The 22639-nt window shown below is 39.7% G+C and overlaps 1 protein-coding gene and 1 long non-coding RNA gene across 3 annotated transcripts in view; one reads left to right on the forward strand and one right to left on the reverse strand.

Annotated features, from left to right (window-relative positions):
• Nucleotides 1-1508: 1508 nt before the first annotated feature.
• On the forward strand, nucleotides 1509-8171 carry LOC148108400 (uncharacterized). The gene is made up of 3 exons (XR_015727871.1): nucleotides 1509-1931; nucleotides 3771-3914; nucleotides 7815-8171. It is a non-coding gene; the product is annotated as an uncharacterized LOC148108400 (long non-coding RNA).
• A 2434-nt stretch (nucleotides 8172-10605) lies between these two features.
• Nucleotides 10606-22639, reverse strand: part of ACAD11 (acyl-CoA dehydrogenase family member 11) — a 95243-nt gene continuing 83209 nt past the window's right edge. For both annotated transcript variants that reach the window (XM_087870205.1, XM_045791770.2), the window contains 3 exons: nucleotides 13055-13171; nucleotides 12090-12199; nucleotides 10606-11206 (listed from right to left, as the gene is read on the reverse strand). In XM_087870205.1, the coding sequence (XP_087726331.1) occupies nucleotides 11092-11206; nucleotides 12090-12199; nucleotides 13055-13171 (342 nt within the window). In that variant the 3' untranslated portion in view covers nucleotides 10606-11091. The remainder of the gene's footprint in view (nucleotides 11207-12089; nucleotides 12200-13054; nucleotides 13172-22639) is intronic.

The following is a 22639-nucleotide window of genomic DNA, read 5'->3' on the forward strand; positions in this document are numbered from 1 at the left end:
TCCAAGAAAAGGAATCTTAGCACCTAGTTTTAGGCTAATTGGAAGCCACACCTCAGGCAGCAGCTTTTAAAACATACAAATATGTACAGTCATGTGGGGCAATTGTAATTCCTGTTTGTCTCCAGTCTAAGAGATCCAGAAGTGTCTCTAGAGTGACAGTTGCAAAAAACTGGGACTTTAGACGAGTGTATTTCCTTTCTGAGGATTGTCACCATGCTGTAGCAAGGCCGAGGGATGTGCAAGGATGGTATCTCCCTGATAGTGCCTTCTTAGCCTCTAGATGTTTGGGAATCCTTCAGCCTGTCCCTGAGGCTGAAGCTCTAGGCTAAGTAAATAAGCCTTTTGTATAGGAAGACTGGAGTTGTGTTTCAGTTTGCTGTCTGTGCAGTGCCCTGGGGGTGGTGGACTGCCAACAATTGTCTTTCTAATTGTAATCGTCCTGTGGAGCTCTGGAATACCAGTCTTCTTGGCCACCAGGGTTAAGCAATCAAGGGGCATCCCCTCATGGGGTTTTTGTAAGCTTGAGGGCTTTAGCAAGGCGGCTGAAGAATGTAGGGGGTGGGTCATACTTGCTGGCTTCAGAAAGGCAGAGGGAAAATATCCTTACTGTGCATTACCCTGGGTTTCAGCAGTGTAGCAGGAGAGTACCTTGTCTGTACATTTGTGCCAACTTTATGCTGACCATTCACATGCACTAGCCCCAGCCAGGGAGTGGGAGACCATTGCAACTGCTGGCACTCTCTGGTGTCAGCAGTGCCAGGACCACTCGCCCTACCCATCCTAGTGAGAGGGTGTGTCCAGCATGCCTGTGCTATTAGGCTATAGGGAGAGTGCAACAGTGGTGTCCACTAGCACTTCTGTCTCTGGGGAGAGTCTCAGCTGTCCCCTGCTCCTCCAGCCAATGCCCCCACATTAGCGTGTGAATCTCCCTCACATATAGTCTAAGTGCTTTTCAACTGCTGGTTTTTTCCACTGGGTCTAGAGTGAATGAAACTGCACGTAAGCCCTCTAAGGGGGAATCTCAGTTTCCTCTAGCACTTTGGGACCCCAAGAAGTCAGTCCCATTGGCTTTCCAAGCCAGATGTTCTGGGGACTCACCTTTCTGGGGTGCCCAATGTGGGGCACTAACCCCTCACTCCTCTCCTCCAGGAGAAGTGCCTGTCAGGTGAGATCCCACCCTCTTGTGGGTCACCACACTTGGGGATGTTTTTGTTTGTTTGTTTTTGCCAACTATATCTCTGCTTCTCTTACCCATCTTGATGTGGTCCTTCTATCCTTTGTTGTAGACAGTGGTTCTCTATTTTTTCAGATCTTTTTCAGAGGGAAATGATCCTTATGTCACTGCAGATTTGGTGCGTCCATGTGAGGAGGTGAGTTCAGGATCTTCCTATGCCTCCATCTTGGACCTCCCTCTAACTTATTTAAATTTAAAAACTGATGCTCAAGTCAATTTTTGAAAAACTTTAAGTAAGTTTGGAACAATTTGAATATGTGAAAATACTTTTCCAACTATAAACTTTACAAAATTTACATACAGTTAACTTTTTATAGTTCATGTATTTCCACTGAAAATTTAGCCTCCAATTTGAGATGTGTTATAAATTTAAAATATACTCTAGAGATTTGGGGGGGAAAGCATAAATATCTTGATCATTTTTTTATATTGATTACATGTCGAAATAGTAATATGTGGATATATTAGGTTAAACAAAATATATTATTAAAATTAACTTCACATGTTTCTTTTTACTTTTTTTACTGTGGCATCAGAAAATTTAAAATCACACACATGCCTTGAATTATGTTTCCCTTCCCTCTTCCTTTTTCAGGACAGGCTGGAGGTGGAAGTGTAACCTGAGTTTGGCCAACCAAATGCTCCTCGGAGCCCAAGAACGCACGGCAAGGACAGAGAAACGGTGGGCTGGAGGAAGGTAAGCCGTGGTGGAGGTTGCTTGTCCTACCTGTGTGTGTCTTGGCGAGACCCTCAGACGTCCACACCCACCTAACAGATTCCTGTTTGCTCGCATTAGCCAATCTCTTCCTGGTGTTTACAGCCAAACACCCTAACAGACCTGATTAGGAAGTCAGTCTCTACCCTCGACCCTTTTTCACAAAAATCCCTTTGTTACCACTAAAGTCACACAGTTGCTGGAGCAGCTGAGTCTATATCAAGCTCCTCAGGGGATTTTGATGCTCAGCTAAGATTGAGACACTCAGCTTTAGGTCTTTTAAGCATCTGTATAGCCAGTGAGCTAACATGAGCCTCTGCTGTCACACTTCTGATATAGAGGTTAAACAAACTTCCTGGGATCCCTGCTCTCCTGCAGCTGGAAGAATTCCATGCATTCAATAAATATTTATTGAGGATCTAATATGCATGCTTCAAACATTGTCCTACATGCTAAGGGCAGAGCAGCGAGCAAAACAAAAATCTCTTCTGCTTTAGCATACGTTTTAGTGGGGGAAAGGGAACAATAAGCCAAATTAAAAAAAGAAAGATACATAGTATGTTACATGGTGACAGGTCTAAGAAGAAAACCAAACCGGAGAGGGGGTAAGGAGAGAGAGAGAGTTGGAAGGGAGTAGAAATTTAGATGGGATGATCACAGAAGAAAACCTAGAATGTCACATTTTCAGGAAAGGGGCAAGCCTTGAGAATATGGGGTGGGAAAAGAGCTTTCTAGGCAAACAGAAAACAAGTGCAGAGAGCTTGAGGTAGGACCTTGGACTTGAAGTTGACATAAAGTTCCTTAATTAGGCTGCTCCTAACTTGTGAGGATGAAGGCTGCTTAGGGCTTCTGCATGCTGGAAGCTACCACTAAGGAGAAGAGGTGGGCAGGATTAGGTTGTCCTGAAGGGTGAAAGGAGGGGGATGGTAGGGTCAGAGTTCTGTGCATGGAGTTGGGGAGACTGTTGCCTTAATGACTTCTTCAACCTTGTATAGCTTGGTGTGTGTCATTTTGGAATTTGCATTCACTCTTGTCAACTTAAGGAATCTCAAGAGGATCAGGAAATGAAGTAGCTTCTAGTCGGGATACCACCTGTGGCCAGAGGGCTGCCCTGCTATACCCAGAGTATTCCTTGCTAAAGTGGGAATCTCAGACTCTCAATGAAGGCACTATGCATGTTTTCAACCAGGTGACTGGGAGCTGGGGTCTTCTTTGATCCCTAGCCAGGAACACCTTATTTCTAGGGTACCATCTAATCCTGGCCAGCACATGGAGATGGGGACCTGAGGCCCACACCTGGACTGGGCGTACGTGCCTGTTAATAGTTTTGTTTTGATTTTTTTTCTTAATGCATGCACATAATCAAAAGTAAAATTAGAGTAGCCTAATTTCCCAGAGTAGGTGGGGAACTTTCCCTCCTACACAGGGAGAAAAGTTTTGAATGGACAGCTTCAGCCTGCTGGGATGAGAAAACCCAGGAAGGATCTCTTGCACGTTCTATCCTCATGAGAAGACCCTATTTTAATAAGAAAAAAATATTTCTAATTTAAGAAAAAACATCTGGGATACTGGAGAAATATCAGAAGATCAACGTGGTTAACTGGGGTAAGGAAATAGAACGGTAGAAACTGAAGTCAGAGCTAAGGTGTTGGGGGAAAGAGGCATCTGCAATCTCCACCGTCACCCATTTTGAAAAAGTGAAACATGAGTGTTTGCCGGGGTGGTGTTAGCCATCAGCCCAGCAGGTGAAGGAGTGCTGCTGACGTGCTGTCCTGAGAGAGAGGCAGCACTCCAGAATAATCACCCTTTGTTTCTTCACAGGTTTTTGGTGAAGATAAGGCAGAGGAGAGCCCTTGTTTGACAGAGCTTATCACACCCCACACTTATACTAGAATGTGTGTGGATTTTCTTCATGATCAACACATAATGAGAGATACCGAAAAAAAGAGAAAGAAAAATACTGAGGTGGGGTCACAAACCCTAAATGCTCTTTGCCCCGAATTAAGTGAGGACATTTCCCAGAATCCTGTTTATTTGGAAACTTGGAAATCCTAGCGATCACCAACAGTGGTTTTATTTTTCTTAGGAGTCCTGACCTCCCTTTGTACCAAGAGCTGGTCACAGCACTCTGGCTGATTAGATTGGATTGAAAAGCAGGAAAATTTAAGAAGTGTGCGCATTCCCCTGGATTGTTAAATACTCATTAAACATTTCATCACCTGATTTGCCCAAACTGCTCTTGCCCTCCCACTGCTGGGGCAGCCACGTCCTCTCCAGCTACCTGGAACCCATTCTAGGTCTGCATTCATGCGCCGGAGCTTAAGCTTCTGCTCTGATCCATCTGCAGGCTTATAAATCAATGCTTTGCCCCCTCCCCAGTTGCAATTCAGGGATCATCCATGCCCATTCTTTCATTCATTCTTTTTTTGAGTGTTTACTGGAGGCCAGGCATGGTTCCAAGGACTGAGGGGAACCCCAGTACACAAAATAGGTGAAATAAGTGACTATAGGAGGGGAAAAGTGGTGCTTACATGGTAGTGAGCAGAACATAAATACATAGATACGAAATATGTCAGGTGTTGAGTACTGTGAGAAGAGAATGGCAGATACAGAGGTGGAGAATGACAAAGCATGTGGTGTTAATTTAGAGCAAGTAGTCAAGAAAGGAGACTTTGCTAAGGTGACTTGTGAGCAGACACCTGGAAATCTCAGGTTAGCTCTTTTTTTTTTTTTTTAAAGATTTTATTTATTTATTTGACAGAGATAGAGACAGCCAGCGAGAGAGGGAACACAAGCAGGGGGAGTGGGAGAGGAAGAAGCAGGCTCATAGCAGAGGAGCCTGATGTGGGGCTCGATCCCATAACGCCGGGATCATGCCCTGAGCCAAAGGCAGACGCTTAACCGCTGTGCCACCCAGGCGCCCCTCAGGTTAGCTCTTTTTAAGCGGAGAAAACAGTATAGAACCAAGCCTCAGAGGCCTGGCTGGGGTTGCAAGTTGCAACAGCAGACAGGAGGCCATGATGGAGGGAGGGAGCCAGGGGGATGAGCTCAGATGGTGTCAGGGGACAAGCTCAGATGGAACCTTGTTGGCCATGACAAGGACTCTGGATTTTATTCTAAATGAGATGCAAAGCCACTGAAACATTTTGAGAGGGTCATGCTGACTGCTGTGAGAACAATCTAGAAGCCCAACCAGACTACCATGGTGATTCAGGCAAAAGAAGTGGTGGAAAACACTTGATGGACAAACACTGGCCCAAAGGGCTAAAAGGAGGCCCACTGATTGGTCTGCACCCCCTGTACTCTGCTCCTTGGGGAGGGATCATCAAACGCCCATGAAAGAAGCCTGGCCAGGGATACCTGGCTTGATTGAAAGAGGGCATTTGTCCATAGCGGACATTTTCTTAAATACGTTTCACCTTATAATATCCTTTACTTAAGACCTTTACTAATTTAAATCCTTTCAGAAGCCTGGGTAAAAAGTGCCTTCCTTCTTTTTTTTTTTTTTTTTAAAGATTTTATTTATTTATTTGACAGACAGCCAGCGAGAGAGGGAACACAAGCAGGGGGAGTGGGAGAGGAGGAAGAAGGCTTCCAGCAGAGAAGCTTGATGTGGGGCTCGATCCCAGAATGCTGGGATCACGCCCTGAGCCCTGAAGGCAGACGCCCAACGACTGAGCCACCCAGGCGCCCCAAAAGTGCCTTCCTTCTGAACTTCCTAGAATCTGTTGTAGTTTAATTCACGAAAGGATGAGAAAAGTCTTTTTTTTTTTTCCTTTTTGCAACACTTATGCAACTTTTCTATTAAAATACTTAAATGCTGGGGTGCCTGGGTGGCTCAGTCGGTTAAGCATCTGCCTTATGCTCAGGTCATGATCTCAGGGTCCTGGGATCGAGCCCAGCATGGGGCTTCCTGCTCAGTGGGGAGCCTGCTTCTCCCTCTCCCTCTGCCCCTCCCCCCTGCTCATGCTCTCTTTTTCAAATAGATAAATGAAATCTTGAAAAAAAATTACTTAAATGCTTACCCAAGGCAATCTAGACATTTAATACAATCCTTATCAAAATACCACCAGCAGCATTTTTCACAGAGCTAGAACAGTCCTAAAATTTTCATGGAACCACGAAAGACCCCAAATAGCCAAAGCAATTTTGAAAAAGAAAAGTAAAGCTGGAGGCATCACAATCCTGGACTTCAAGCTCTATTACAAAGCTGTAATCATCAAGGCAGTATGATACTGGCACAAAAACAGACACATAGATCAATGGAACAGAACAGAAAACCCAGAAATGGACCCACAACTCTATGGCCAATTAATCTTCAACAAAGCAGCAAGGAATATCCAATGGAAAAAGGACAGTCTCTTCAACAAACGGTGTTGGGAAAACTGGACAGCCACACGCAGGAGAATGAAACTGGACCACTTTCTTACATCATACACAAATATAAATTCAAAATGGATGAAAGACCTAAATGTGAGACAGGAAACCTTCAAAATCCTAGAGGAGAACACAGGCAGCAGTCTCTTCAACTCAGCCACAGCAACTTCTTATGAGACACATCTCCAGAGGCAAGGGAAACAAAAGCAAAAATGAACTATTGGGACTTCATCAAGATAAAAAGCTTCTGCTCAGTGAAGGAAACAACAAAACTAAACTAAAAGACCATCTATGGAATGGGAGAAGATATTTGCAAATGACATATTGCATAAATGGTTGGTATCCAAAACCTATAAAGACATCAAACAACACCCAAAAAATAATCCAGTTAAGAAACAGGCAGAAGACATGGACATTTTTCCAAAGAAGACACGTGGCTAACAGACACATGAAAGGATGCTGTACACCATTCATCATCAGGGAAATACAAATCAAAACCACAATGGGACACCACCTCGCACCTGTCAGAAGGGCTAAAATCAACAACAGGAAATAGCAGGTGTTGGCAAGGATGTGGAGAAAGGAGAACCCTCCTACACTGTTGGTGGGAATGCAAACTGGTGCAGCCACTCTGGAAGACAGTATGGAGGTTCTTCAAAAAGTTAAAAATAGAACTCTCCTGTGACCCAGGAATTGGACTGTTAGGTATTTATCCAAAGGATACAAAAATACAGATTGGAAGGGGCACATGCAACCTGACGTTTATAGTAGCATTATCAACAATAGCCAAATTATGGAAAGAGCCCAAATGTCCATCAACTGATGAATGGATAAAGAAGAAGTGGTATATGTATACACTGGAATACTACTCAGCCATCACATAGAATGAAATCTTGCCATTTGCAATGACATAGATGGATCTAGAGAGTATTTATTATGCTAAGGGAAAGAAGTCAGAGAAAGACAAATACCATATGATCTCACTCATATAGAATTTAAGAAACAGCACAGATGAACATAGGGGATGGGGGGAAAAAGAGGGCAGCAAACCACAAAAGACTCTTTAGGATAGAAAACAAACTGAGAGTGATGGAGGGAGGTGGGTGGGGGATGGGCATTAAGGAGGGCACTTGTGATGAGCACTGGGTGTTATATATTAAGTGATCAATCGCTAAGTTCTCCTGAAACCAGTATTACACTATATGTTAACTAGAATTTATTTTTTACTAGAATTTAAATAAAAACTTGAAAAATAAAAATAATTAAAAAAATAATAAAATACTTAAATGCTGCTATGGAGTTTGCTGCTTTTTACCCACTGGTTCTCCTGGACAGAAAGTGGGCATGCCTACCTAGGACGTGTAAGTAGACCACAGTTGTGGGAAGAGCTGGGGTGATGCAGACCTGGGGGAAGCCTCTGTAAATAATCACAGGTTGATGAGGAAATGCGCTCCTTCATGATCATACTTTCTGCTCTGTGTTGCTAAGGTTAAAATATCAACTACCAAAGAGATCCTTAACTGGCTACACCCCTGGACAAGCACTGTCACAACTTCCATGACCGCTTTTGTGGGGAGCCTCACGGGAACTTCCCTGTCAGGCTGTCATGAGGCCCTTCCTCCCTGCTGCTGACCATGTGTAAATCTTGGAGAGGTCTTGATGGGTGAAGCACTGCCTGGTAAGCTCTCCTTTCTGCCTTCCTGCTGGGTGGTTATTATAGAGGGCAACTTGTCAGTTCAGAACCCGGGAGCAGGCAAACCTGGCTGACCATCCCGGGTGTACTGCTGCATAGTGACCCCCAGGGACAGCCTGATGACATCTTAGAAATGGCTCTGAGCCCCCACACTTAACAGTCCATTCATACACCGTGGCTGAGGCGAAGTATCACTTGATCATTCCATTCTTTGGAGACTGGAATTTTCTTTTCAAAACAACCCTTACTATTCTTTATAATGTTGTATCTAAATAAATGACAGGTAGGGGAGAGAAGTGAATATTGGCCACATGGAGTGACTTGCCTTAGGACTGGTTGTGTATATGGCAGAAAGAGATAAAAATAGATGAACTGAAATAAGTCAACCAGCAATGTAGCCAGTTTTCCTCAAAGGATAGGGAAAAATTATTACAAAATTCTAAGTACCAGACATAACCTTTAATTGTTCAGAAATAATCCTGATATCTTCTAAGTCACAACATCTAAAACTAGAAATAAGGTTCGATAGCTTGGCTTATAAGACTTTATCTCTTTCAAATGAGGATACCTTATAAAATATTGTGGTTCAGAAAAATCTGAGAGCTTCTACACAGCTTCAGTGATTGTCACAGTACACCCTCAGTAGGTAAGGGTCCTCTGGACTTAACAGTTAATCCCAGCGTACAGAAAGAAAAATGAGGTACAGAGAGGTTAAGGCTCAAAGGCAAATGTTTAGGAGGCCCATGTGACACACAGGAATCAGAACCCAGGTCTCTTTGTCAACTGCCTGCTCTCCACTCCAGGAAGACATTTAAATAATCTCTGGACATCAATAAACGTATGTGATGTGGATGTTAACAAAACAGAATTTTAAAGTTTTTAGAAATAAAAATACACTTGACCATGTAAAATTTTACCAGTTAATAGTCCAATGGCATGCACACCAGAAAGTTAACAGGTGAAATTAATTGTAATAATATATTTTAACTCAGTACAGGGATACCTCAGAGATGCTGTGGGATCGGTTCCAGACCACCACAATAAAGCGAATGTGGCCATAAAGAAAGTCAAATGAATTTCCTGGTTTCCCAGTGCATATAAGTTATATTTATACTATACTGTACTCTGTTAAGTGTGCAATAGCATTGTCTAAAAAAAACAGTGTACACACCTTAATAAAAAATACTTTAGGGGCACCTGGCTGGCTTAATCAGTGAAGTACGTGACTCTTGATCTTAGGGTTGAGAGTTTGAGCCCCACGTTGGGTGTAGAGATTACTTAAAATCTTTTTTTTTTTTTTTTTAAGATTTTATTGATTTATTTGAGAGACAGAAAGTGAGCACAGAGGGAGAGGGAGAAGCAGACTCCCCACTGAGCAGACCTTCTTCAAAATTAGGGGTCAAACCTTGGAAATCCTGCCCCTGCTTTATCAACGAAGTTTATGTCATATTCTAAATCTTTGTCATTTCAGCAGTCTTCACAGCATCTTCCCCAGGAGTTGATTCTACCTCAAGAAGCGACTTTCTCTGCTCATCCATAAGAAGCAAGTCCTCATCCGGTCAAGTTTGATCATGAGATCGCAGCACTTCGATATAATAGTAATGAACAAGTTTGAACTATTGCAAGGATTACCAAAGTGTGACACAGAGACATGAGGTGAGCAAATGCTGTTGGAAAATGGTGCTGACTTGCTTGACGCAGAGTTGCCACAGACCTTGGCTTTGTAAGAAGTGCACAAAGTGAGGCACATAGAACAAGGTGTGCCTTACATCTGCATTTTATCGTCTCGATATATAGTCACTACTCGAAAAGTATTAATGAGATAATTTACCTTTTTCTCGCACTAAGTCTTCAAAATTTGGTATGTATTTTACACTTACTTTGTTTCTTAATTTGGATGCTAAATTTTCAGCCAAACTACTTGCTCCATACTTAGATTTCATAAAATTTAATTTGAAAAAGTCAATTCACATACCCAAGTGAGGTACTTTAAAGTTTTCCAGTAACTAAGACTTGATGTTTAAAATTTTAATCAAAAGTTCCTCAGTTGCACTAGGTACAATGAAAGTGCTCAAAATCCCATCCGGCCGGTGGCCACTGTACTGGGCAGCACGGTGTGACATTAACGGGATGGCATTCAGAACAGATGGTCTGTGATCTCTTCTCAAAGCTAAATAACTTTCTTGTAGCGTAAACTATCCACTGTGCTCAGCATATTATACATAATCAAAACTTTATATTTTCTTGTAATATGCCATGTTTTCTAGTAAACTTAAACTGCATTCAGATTTTATGTATGAACGCTTTCTGTTGAATTACGAAGAGGCTTATATGAATTCTAAATGACAGTCGGTCACGCATCCTTCTCCAGTGCACACACGGTGGTACTACAGTGTTAAACCACCCCCTAAAACCACTGTTAAAAAGGATATCCCACTATATTTTTTACAGATCAATGACTCCTTGAATATTTATTTAAATGGAACAATTCCTGGGAATCAAAAAGTGAAAATATTTTTATGCCTATGCTTTAGCTCTACAGTTTACTTCATTATTTCTTTACAAGTTGAATGTTTTATTTATTTATTTATTTATTTATTTATTTATTTATTTATTTATTTATTTATTTTTAAAGATTTTATTTATTTATTCGAGAGAGATAGAGACAGCCAGCGAGAGAGGGAACACAAGCAGGGGGAGTGGGAGAGGGAGAAGCAGGCTCATAGCAGAGGAGCCTGATGTGGGGCTCGATCCCATAACGCTGGGATCACACCTTGAGCCGAAGGCAGGCGCTTAACCGCTGTGCCACCCAGGCGCCCCCACAAGTTGAATGTTTTAAAAATAAAGGCTGAACACGCCTTTAGGTGTGTGATAGACTGAACGACAGCAGCTATAGAATTTCTTACTTAAACCTTTGTGACCCTTGAAATTATAAAACCCAAGATCAACGCAGATGCTCAAATCTTTACTGAAGATGAGTGATTAATCCTGTGCTCAAACTGGTGCAAAATGAGAATGAGGCGCAAATGCTAGAGCCCGTGAAGTGTGTGTAGAGGTGAGACACCGCCGCTCCTACACCTTGGACCTCATGCCTGCGGCTTGGTCCCGCAGCTCCATCGCTGCGACTGCTGAGAGGTGGACTTCATCGGGCCCGTCTGCTAAGCGCAGAGCCCGCGTTAGGGCATACCTGGAAAAACAAAAGGAGCAGGAATGGCAGGAGTTATCAACGAGGAACACGATACTTTAACGTCAGTCACTCTGACTCTAAGCCAAGACTATTCATTTCTGAAATCTCGCCAAGGCAGTGATAAGAGCATAAAGAGAATCAAGGAAGTAAGCGCAAGGGCTTGTGAAATGTCACTGAAAGTTGTTACTTTGGGGAGAGGAATCTTAAATGGCCCAGTGCCATGGGTTTAATCTCAGTCTTGATGTGCTTTAGGGTTCTAGAAGTTGCTATAACTAAGAGGTATCTTAGGTAAGCCATAGGGAGTGAAGTATAAATATGTAACACTTACATACTATAAATATGTGGTGCTCTGTATTTAGTTCTTATGGTTAAGAATTGATGGGAAAAACTGGCGGGGCACTAGACTCTTGTTTCCAGTGTGAGAGAGAAGATGGCAGGGGGACCGTGCAGTGACGGGCACTGGAGAGTGTTCCTCGACTCCTAGCAACCAGAATCAGGACATGAGATGGTCACTGGCCTGAGGCATCCTTGTGGAGGTGGCAGACAGTCCTAAGGACATACCCAAGCCTGGCCCTGGGTGCCGTTTGCCATCTGTGCTCCTGTCTGATCATTCTGGTTTCAGAGTGAACCCCCAATGCCATTTCCTCGCTAGCCCATGAACCCCAATGTGCCCATCGGTGTAAAAGTAATTGAGCAAAATGATAATTGTAATCATAAGAGCAACTATTTATTGGTACTGGGTACCTATATTACCTCATTTAGCCTTGAATTATACTTTGAGTATCTTTTTTTTTCTTCTGAAACAGGGTCAAGGCAGCTGTAGATTTTTAATTCCATTCCAAGCCTGTCAAATGTAGATGATTACTAAGTGACATCTACTTACATGTTAGCCAGAGGGTAATCTTGGGAAAGACCTGCACCTCCACACACTTGGATCGCCCGGTCAATAATCTTACAGACGGCCCGAGGGGCAGCCACTTTAATCATTGCAATCTACATAAGCAAGATATAAAAAGAATGTTCCTTTCTTAGACAATACAGAATGTGGCAGAATTTGATATAATCTGTATTTTTTTTGTCAAATGAGACAAGGGAACTTTCCCACATGACTTCATCACTGAAACAAACAGGATCTTTGATGGAAGCCAACAAAGAGATCCATTGTAATGAGGTTAATGGCCATATTTCAGTCAATATAGACATTCTGGAAAGAGCCCTTCCAAATCATATTTTATTATTTGTGACTTGCCTTGTTTCCAAAAGGATTTAAGGTAGGTGATAAATCACATTCATCACCTTAGGGATCATAAAAAGAATTCCAGAGCCTTCATTAATCAGTTTTCTCTTAGGAATTTTTATTGGTTTTTAGAATTAAACGATATGGTTCTGGCTTATATGGAGTAAGAACATAAGAAGATAGGCGATGAGAGGCATCTTTTATGAAGCATTTATACTATGTGGAAGCAAAGTGCTATGCGCTCTGTATCACCTCGGTCACTTTCACTAGAATCCTAGGCCACAGGCAGCACGTCACATACTTTGCCCAAGGCCACAAGGCAGAAAGTAACATACTGGGTATAATTCCAAGTCTTTATAGTCTTGGATTTCCCTACTCCCTGCGACTGCATCTCAAGAATGCTGAAGATACTCTACATCCTGAAAGTCATTCCCTGAAACAGGCAAGTGAAAGGAAAACTAGTAAGTGACATGTATTTATAATCTTGAAACCAAAATCACAGAAGTTGTTTTCACTATTCTGAGTGCCATTAAGGTACCATGAAACCTGAAATGCCCAGTGGGTGAAAGAAACTGAAGAAGGCTTGGCAGACGTGGTCCGACGGGCCCTACCTCCTTCCTAGCGCCAGCGCTGCCCAGAGTGTCAATGTTGTGGGCGGCTTTCAGGGTCAACAAACGTATCTTCTCAATGGCAATGCGGCTTTCAGCAATCCAGTGAGCCACAACCTCCTGCAGGGGAGCAAAGGGCAGCAAAAAGGAGGAGTGGATAAGCTGGCATGAGTCCACATCTAACACGGCCTCGTAGCTTGGTGAGACACTCTAGGCCAAGGACCGTTCCCAAGCCTTACTCTGTTTTTTAATGGAAGAGTTAACTCATTTGATATATACCAGCCAACCACGTACTTCTGCAGTGCTAAAGTTAATACTGCCAGACTTTAGGACATTTTATTTGCTTAGAAAAATAATTTATTTTGGATAACTTGATGTCTAAAGTCAAGATGGCTGAACTGAGCAACCATCTTATTGCTCAAACGTTCCTCACTGACCCTCCTGAGTGCTAATCTCATAGTCTCATTGAAACTTGGATGAATGTCTGATGGTGGACTTGCTTATAGATGATGGAGATGAGCCGCAGGACAGTGTCAGTGTGGGGCAGGTGCAGCAGTCCTTTGCAGTGTTATTATTTAGCAACAATGACCTTGACCTGTGGTGAACAGTTCTATGAATTGTACCACATGTATAGATTGCTGTAACCACAATCAAGATACAGAACAGTTCTATCTCCCCTGAAAGCTGCTGCCCCTTTTTAGTCACATCCTCCCCAACTCCTAAACTCTCACAGCCACTGATGGGGTATAACTATAGTTTTGTCTTTTTCAGAATGTCATATAAATGGAATCATGTAGTATAGAGACTGGCTTCTCTCAGCAAAATGCTTTTGAGTGTCACTCACCAAGTTGTTCTGTATACCAACTGTCCATTCCTTTTTATCAAGGAGCGATATTCCATTGTAAGGATGTACCAGTTTATTTATCCCTTTACCTGCTGAAGGATATTGGGGCTGTTACTAGTTTTTGATGACTATTAACAGAGTTTCTGTAATCATATGCATACAGGTTTTTGTATGACTATACTTTTCATTTTTTAAAGCAGCTGCGGGGAATGGAATTACTAGATCATCTGGTAAATGCTTTTAAGAAACTGTCAAACAGTTTTCCAGACCAACTGTACCATTTTGCATTCCCACCAGTAGTGTATAATAGTTTCAACTGCTCTTCAAACCACTAGCACTTGGTATTGTATTTTTTTTTAATGTATTAGTCATTTTAACAGTGTGCAGAGCTATTTCATGGTAGTTTAAATTTGCATTTCCCTATGACTAATGATGTTGATCACCTCTTGATGGCTTTATTTGCCATCTATATATTCTCTTTGGTGACGTCGGTTCACGTCATTTCCCCACTTTTTAAATTGGGTTGTTTTCTTACTGCTGTTTAGAGAGCTCTTTCTTTATTAAGGATACAAGTCAATTTTCACATGTGCAATTTGCAGATATTTTCTCCTGGTCTGTAACATTTTCGTTCTCTTAATAGTGACTTTCAAAGAACAAATGTGATTAAATTTGATGCTGTCCAATTTGTCAGTTTTTCTCTTATGGGTTGTGCTTTTGGTGCATGTCTTAACATTTTGCCTATCTCGTCACAAAGATTTATCCCTATTATTTTTTTTTTCTAAAAGTTTTATAGTTTTACCTTTATAGTCTATAGTTTTATCTTTATAGTCTATAGTTTTACCTTAATAGTCTATAGTTTTACCTTAATAGTCTATAGTTTTACCTTAATAGATCTATGATTTATTTGGAGTTAAATTTTGTGTGAGGTGTGAGGTTTAGGACAAGGGTCATTTTTTTTCGCCTGTGAATGTCCAACTGTTCCAACACCATTTACTATAAAGATTAACCTTTCCCCATTGAACTGCCTTTGTACCTATATAAAAAATTGACCCATATTTTTATGAGTCTATTTCTGGACTCTGTTCTGTTCCAAAGACCTATATGTCTCTCCTTTTGCTAATACCACAGTCTTCACGTCAGGTAGTGATCTGATTCCTCCAATTTTCTTCTTTTTCAAAGTGTTTTTTAGTTTCTTTGCATTTCACATAATTTTTAGGACACGTTGCCTATATCCACAAAAATGTCTTGCTGGGATTCAGACTGGAATTACATTAAATCTGTAGAAGAGTTTGAGGACAGTTGACATTTTTACTATTACTCTAACAGTCCACGAACACAGTATTTCTCTATTTATTTAGGTTTCCTTTTATTTCCTTTATCAGTTTTATAATTTTTAGCACTTGGATACTATACATGTTTTGTTAGATTTGTGCCTTTTTAAAAATCTATTGTAAATAGCATTTTTTAAATTTCAGTTTCCAATTGTTCATTGGTAGTATATAGACAAAAAATTGATTTTATGTGTTGATCTTATATCCCATGATTTTGCTAAGCTCTGTTAGTTCTAGGAAGGTTGCTTTGTTTGGTAGAGTTCTAAGGATTTTCTAACAATCATGTTGCCTGTGAATATGGACAGTTCTACCTCTTTTTTCCCCCCAAACTATATGCACTTTCTTTTTCTTGACTCACTGCATTGGCTAGGACTTCCTCTATGATGATAAATAGGGGTGGTTAGAGTAAACATCCTTGCTTTGTTCCCAGTCTTGGGAGAAAAGCATTTAGTCTTTCATCAGTAAGCATGTTAGCTGTAGAATTTTTTAGATGCTCTGCACTGGGTTGAATAAATTCCTTTCTACTGGTTTGCTGAGAGTTTTTATTATGACTACATGCTGAATTTTGTCAAGTGCTTTTCTGGATCACCTGACATGATCATGTACTTTTTCAGGCTAGTATGGCAGATTACAAAAATTATTTTTCTTAGTAATTGAGTTTTGAATATGAATAAATCTTGCATTCTTGGGATAAATCTTACTTGGTTGTGGTATAATATTCTTTTTATATATTGCTGGACTTTGTTTCCTAATAGGTTTTTGCATCTATATTGGTCTACTTTGTTCTTACCTGGTTTTGGATTAGGGCAATTCTGGCCTCATTAGTTGGCAAGTGTTTGCTCCATTTCTACTTTGTGAAAGGGATTGGTGTTATTTCTTCTTTAGTTATTTAGTAACATTTACCAGTGATACCATCTGGGCCTGACCATTTCTTATTTCAAACTATGAATTCAACTTCTTTAATAGTTGTAGAATACTCTAGTTCACCTTCAGTGAGTTTTGGTAGTTTATGAATCTTGATGAATTGGTCCATTTCATCTAAGTTGTTCAACTTACGTGCTCTGCACCCTTGCCTGAATGTGTGGGTTCCAAGGCCCAGATCTGGAGTCGGGGAGTCTCCACTTCAGCTCCAAACCTCATTCCCCAGTCTGGCTTTTCCCAGAGAGTTCTGCATTGCAGTTTATAGGTGCCTACATATATCAGTAATGTTGTCACTTCCAGTGACTTCTACTTCCAGAAAGATGAAATAGATGTACTTTTCCCTATTCCTCTTGCTGAACACAATTAAAAACCTGGGCAAAGGGCGCCTGGGTAGCGCAGTCGTTAAGCGTCTGCCTTCGGCTCAGGGCGTGATCCCGGCGTTCCGGGATCGAGTCCCACATCGGGCTCCTCCGCTGGGAGCCTGCTTCTTCCTCTCCCACTCCCCCTGCTTGTGTTCCCTCTCTCGCTGGCTGTCTCTCTGTCACATAAATAAATAAAATCTTTAAAAAAAAAAAAAAAAAAACCTGGGCAAAGATAGATAAGAGGAGGAGGCAGACTGGCTAAGCTAAAAGAACAATGTGGTAGTGAGCTCCCTGGGTTTTCTTTTTGTCTAATACATCCCAGACTTGGAGCTGAAAAAGTTAACAAACTGAAAATGCCTGTGAGGACAGACAAAAATTTTTGAAAAATACCTCCAACAAAAGTCTACTCTGTTTAGCTGAAGGTTTGGGTAGGGGCGGCCTAGCAAAACAGAAAACTTTTAAAAGTCACCAATCACAAGGAAAGAGATCAAGAGAGGAAGAAATGAACAGACAAGAACTACAAAAACAACGAGAAAACAGTTAGCAAAATGGCAGTAAGAACTTACCTATCAGTAACTATTTTAAATGTAAATAGTTTAAATGCTCTTATTAATCACATCATAGAGTGATGGAATGGATAAAAAAATACAAAACAAAAAAGAAGACCCATCTATATGCTGCCTACAAGAGACTCCCTTCAGACCTAAAGACACATACAGACTGAAAGTGAAATGATGGAAAAAGATATATATATTTTTAAAGATTTTATTTTTTTTATTTGACAGAGAGGCAGCGAGAGAGGGAACACAAGCAGGGAGAGTGGGAGAGGGAGAAGCAGGCTTCCTGCTGAGCAGGGAGCCCAATGTGGGGCTCGATCCCAGAACACTGGGATCATGACCTGAGCTGAAGGCAGATGCCTAACGACCGAGCCACCCAGGCACCCCTGGAAAAAGATATATTCTTTGGAAGTAAAAGACAAAAGAGACTTTAAAACAAAAACTAGGGGTGCCTAGGTGGCTCAGTTGGTTGGGCATCTGCCTTTGCCTTGGGTCATGAGCTCAGAGTCCTGGGATTGAGCATGGGTTGGGATCCCTGCTCAATGGGGAGTGTGCTTCTCCCTCTCCCTCTGCTCATGCTCTTTCTCACGACAAGAAACATCACAATTAAACTTCTAAAAAATGACACAACGGTAAATGCAGCCAGAATAATGACACCTCACCTATAGGGGAAATGTGTATATGCCAGAAGAGGGTGGCACGATATTTTTCAACTACTAAAAGAAAAGAATTGTCAACACAGAATCCTATACCCAATGAGGATATACATCAGGAATGACGGATAAATCACGATGTTCTCAAAGAAAAACAAAAAATTTGTCACTTACAGACTCTTAATAGTTAAAGGAGTTTCCCTAAACAGAAAAGATAAAAGAGGAACCTTAGGAAATTAGGAAGAAAGAATGAACATAGTAAGAAAATATATAGCTAAACACGTTGGTTTTTCTTCTTGAATTTTCTAAATTACGTTTAACAGTTGAAACAAAAATTTTAACACTGTGATATCATTCTAAATTTATGTAGAAGAAATATTTAAGACAATTAGAGATAAAGGAGGTTAAAGGGATTTAAATTAAGGGAGATAAAGTTTCAAACTGGTAAAATGAGGACACCAGTAGACTGATAAAATACATGCATTTATACAAATACGTATATATTTATATAATGTAATACCTAGACCAACCACTAAATGGGCTATACAAAAAGGTACACTCAGAAACACTACAAATGAATCAAATCTAAATTTGGAATTCTAAAAATGTTAATCTAAAGGAATGCAGGAAAAAGAAAACAAACGAAAAACAGAGAACACAAAACAAAAAAATGGCACACTTAACTCATAACATGAATTAACAAAGACTGATAGAGTGGATTAAAAAACATGACTAATCTAAGTGCCAACTAGAAGAAATTCACTTCAAATATAATGATATCAGCAAGTTGAAAACAAAAAAATACAAAAAATGTGTAATATGCAAACATTAATCAAATGAAAGCAGGATGAGCTATATATTACTATCAGATGAAGCAGACGTCTGAACAAAGAAAATTACCAAAGACAGAGAGGGTCATTATACAATGATGAAAGGCTAAATCCATCAAGAAGAAGTACCAATCCTAAATGTGTATGCAACAAATAACGGAGCTGCTGAATATTTAAAACAAAAATTGATAGGAGCAGTAAACAAATTCACAATTCTAGTTGGAGACTTCAACACCCCCCTCCCAACTACTGATAGAACTAGACAGAAAATCAGCAAGAATATAGAGGAATTCAACAACACCATCAAGCAACAGGATCTAATAGACATTTCTAGAACACTCCACCCAACAACAGAATACACATTCTTTTCAAGTGTCCTCAAACATACAGTAAGATAAAACCATATCCTGAGCCATAAAACAAATAAGAAATTTGTAAGAAATGAAATAATACAGTTTGTTCTGTAACCACAATGAGATTAAACTAGAAATTAAGAACAGAGTAACAGGAAAATCTCCAAACACTTGGAAACTAAGTAACACTCCTCTAAATAATTCATGTGTCAAAGAAAATTGAAAGGAAATTGAAAAATACACTGAGCTGAATTAACATGAAAACAACAATATATTGCAATTTGTGGAACATAAAGCAGTACTGAGAGGGAAATTTATAGCACTAAAAAACACACATTAGAAAAGAGGAAAAGTCTCAAATCAGTAATCCATACTACCACTTCAAGAACCAAAATAAATCCAAAAGAGCAAAATAAATACAAAGAAAGCTAAAGGAAGTACATCATAAAGAGCCAAAATCAGTAAAATCGAAAAAACAGAGAAAATCAATGAAATGAATATCTTAATATTAGGCCCTAATATAACAATATCATATCTTATAGTTTTGTATATTAATAGTTAATATATTTTATATTCTTTGAAAAGATCAGTAAAAGCAACAGACCTCTAGCAAGACTGACAAAGGAAAAAGTAGGCACAAATTACTACTGTCAAGAATGAAACAAGGGATATATCACTAAAGACCTTGCAGGCATCCATAGAATAACAGGGGACTATTGTGAACATCTCTAAACAATAAACTTGACAGCTTAGATAAAATGGACCACTTCCTCAAAAATTATAAACAACCACAATTCATCCAGTATAAAATAGATAAATTGAATAGCCCTGTAACTATTAAGGAAATTAATCTTTAAAAAACTACCCCCCAACCCCAAATCTCCAGGCCCAAATGGTTTCATTAGAGATTCTACAAAATGTTTAAAGAATAATTACCAGTCTAGACAATCTCTTTCAAAAAGTAAAAGAGATGGGAACACTTCCCACATCCTTTTATAAAGACAATACTATCCTAATATCAAAACCAGATGAAGACAGTACAAAAAAACAAAAACAATAACAAAAACTACTAACATCCTTCATGAATTCACATGCAAAAATCCTTAACAAAACATTAACAAGTAGAATACAGCAATATATAGAAAAGAATTGTACACCATGACAAAGTAGGGTTTATTTCAAGGATGCAAAGTTGGTTCAATATTTGAAAATCAATCAATGTACTCTATATTAACAAGACTAAAGACGAAAAATTGCATGGTCGTAGAAATCAATGCAGAAAAGTTATCTAACAAAATTCAATTCATTCATGATAAGATAAAAATGCTCAGAAAACTAATTATAGAGGAGAACTCAACAAAGAATAGCTAAAAAGCTTACAGCTAACATTATATTTAATGTTCCCCTAAGATTGAGAACAAGGCAAGGATAATTCACTCTCCCTTTTCTTATTCAATATAGTGCTGGAGGTTCTAGTTAGTGCAATGAGGCAAAGAAAAGGAAACAAAATATATATGTATCTGAAAGGAAGAAGTAAGACTTTCTCTTATTTACAGATGACACCATGGTCTACAAAAAAACCCAATCTACAAAACTCATAAGTGAGTTCAGCAAGGTTGCCAAATACAAGATAAACATACAAAAATCAATTACATTTATATATAATTATATATACAAAAATATATTTCTATATACTAGTGATGAACACATGGACACCGAAATTAAATATACAATATCATTTACAATCACTCAAAAAATGAAAATACTTAGATGTAAATATAACAAAACACACATAGGATTTGTATGCTGAAAGCTACACATAGATAACAGAAATCAAAGAAAAGCTAAATAAGTGTAGAGACGTACTGTGTTCGCGGATTATAAGACACAACATAATAAAGATGTCCATTCTTCCTAAACTGATGAATAGGTTTAACACAATTCCTAACAAAATCCCAGGAGGATTTTTTTTTTGAAGATAAGGTAAGATTATCCTAAAATTTATATGGAAAGGCAAAGGAACTAGAATAGCTGAAATAGTTTTGAAAGAGAATAAAGTGAGATGAGTCAGTCGTCCTGATTTCAAGACTAATATATAACTATAGTAATTAAGACTGTGTGGTATTGGCGGAGGGGCAGAATAAAAGGACAGATCAGAGAACCTGGAAATAGACCCACACAAATATGCCTGACTGACTTTTGAGAAAGGTGTGAAAACTAATTCAGTTAAGGAAGGAAAGCCTTTTCAACAAATGGTGCTGGAGCAAGTGAACATCCACAGGCAAAGAAATAAACTTTGACCTAATTCTCAGACCTTATACAAAAATTAACTCAAAATAGACTGCAGATTCAAATGTAAAACTTTTAGAGAAAAATTATAGGAGAAAATCTTCAGGATCTAGGGCTAGGCAAAGTGTTCTTAGACTTGAGTCTAAAAACACAAACCATAAAAGGAAAACCAACAAATTAAGAGCTCCTCAGAATGAAACACTTTTGGTCTGTGAAAGACCCTGTTAAGGGGATAAAAAGATAAACTACAAAGGCGCCTGGGTGGCTCAGCTGTTAAGCGTCTGCCTTTCGCTCAGGTCATGATCAGGGTCCTGGGATCGAGCCCCGCATCGGGCTCCCTACTCAGTGGGAAGCCTGCTTCTCTCTCTCACACTCCCCTTGCTTGTGTTCCCTCTCTCGGTGTCTCTGTCAAATAAATAAATAAATAAATAAATAAAATCTTAAAAAAAAAAAAAAGATAAACTACAGAGAGGGAGAAAATATTTGCAAGTCAATAGTGGCAAAGGACATTATCTAGGATATATGAAGAACTCTCCAAACTCAACAGTTAAAAAATAACATACACACACAAAATTCCGGTAGAACATGGGCATAAGATGTGAACCCAAGAGGTTATAAGATGGGAAATAAGCACATGAAAAGATGTTCAACATGACTAACCATTAGGAAAATATAAAACAGCAATGAGATATCACTATAAACCTATCAGATGGCTTAAAAAAAACAACCAACCAACCAGTGACAACACCATATGCTGGTGGGGATGTGAAGCAACTTTATCATTCGTACACAGCTGGTGAAAACGAAAAACAGTTTAGCCACTCTGGAAAAGAGTTTGGTGGTTTCTTTAAAAACTGAACAAGCTACTCCCATATGACCCAGCATTCTTGGGCATTAATCCCAGAGAAATAAAGACTTATGTTCAGACAAAAACCTGTACATGAATGTTTATAGGAGCTCTATTTGTAACAGCTGCAGGCAGGAAACAACCCAGATATCCCTCATCAGGTAAACAGTTCAACTGTGATAATCCATACCAAGGAATACTACCCAGCAAAAAAAAGGAACCAACTACTGATACACGTAACCTGGGTGAATCTCCAAAGAATTACGCTGAGTGAAAAACACCAACCCCAAAAGTTTATATACTGTATGATTCCATTCTTGAAATGACAAAATTCAAAAATGAAGAACAGATTAAAGGTTGCCAGAGGTTAATGAGGAGGCGATGAGAATGAGGAAGTGGGTGTTGCCATGAAAGGACAAGATGAGGGATCCTTGTGGCAACGGAAAGGTTCTATATCTTAACTGTATCAGTGACGATATCCTGGTTCTGATTTTATACTGTGGTTTGGCAAGATGTTACCATTAGGGGAAACTTAGGAAAGGGTATAAGGAATCTCTCTGTATTATTTTTTACATCTGCATGTGAATCTACAATGATTTCA

The sequence above is a fragment of the Ursus americanus genome, chromosome 20, assembly GCF_024610735.1.
Source record: "Ursus americanus isolate L20-20 chromosome 20, mUrsAme1.1.p, whole genome shotgun sequence".
Taxonomy (NCBI): Eukaryota; Metazoa; Chordata; class Mammalia; order Carnivora; family Ursidae; genus Ursus; species Ursus americanus.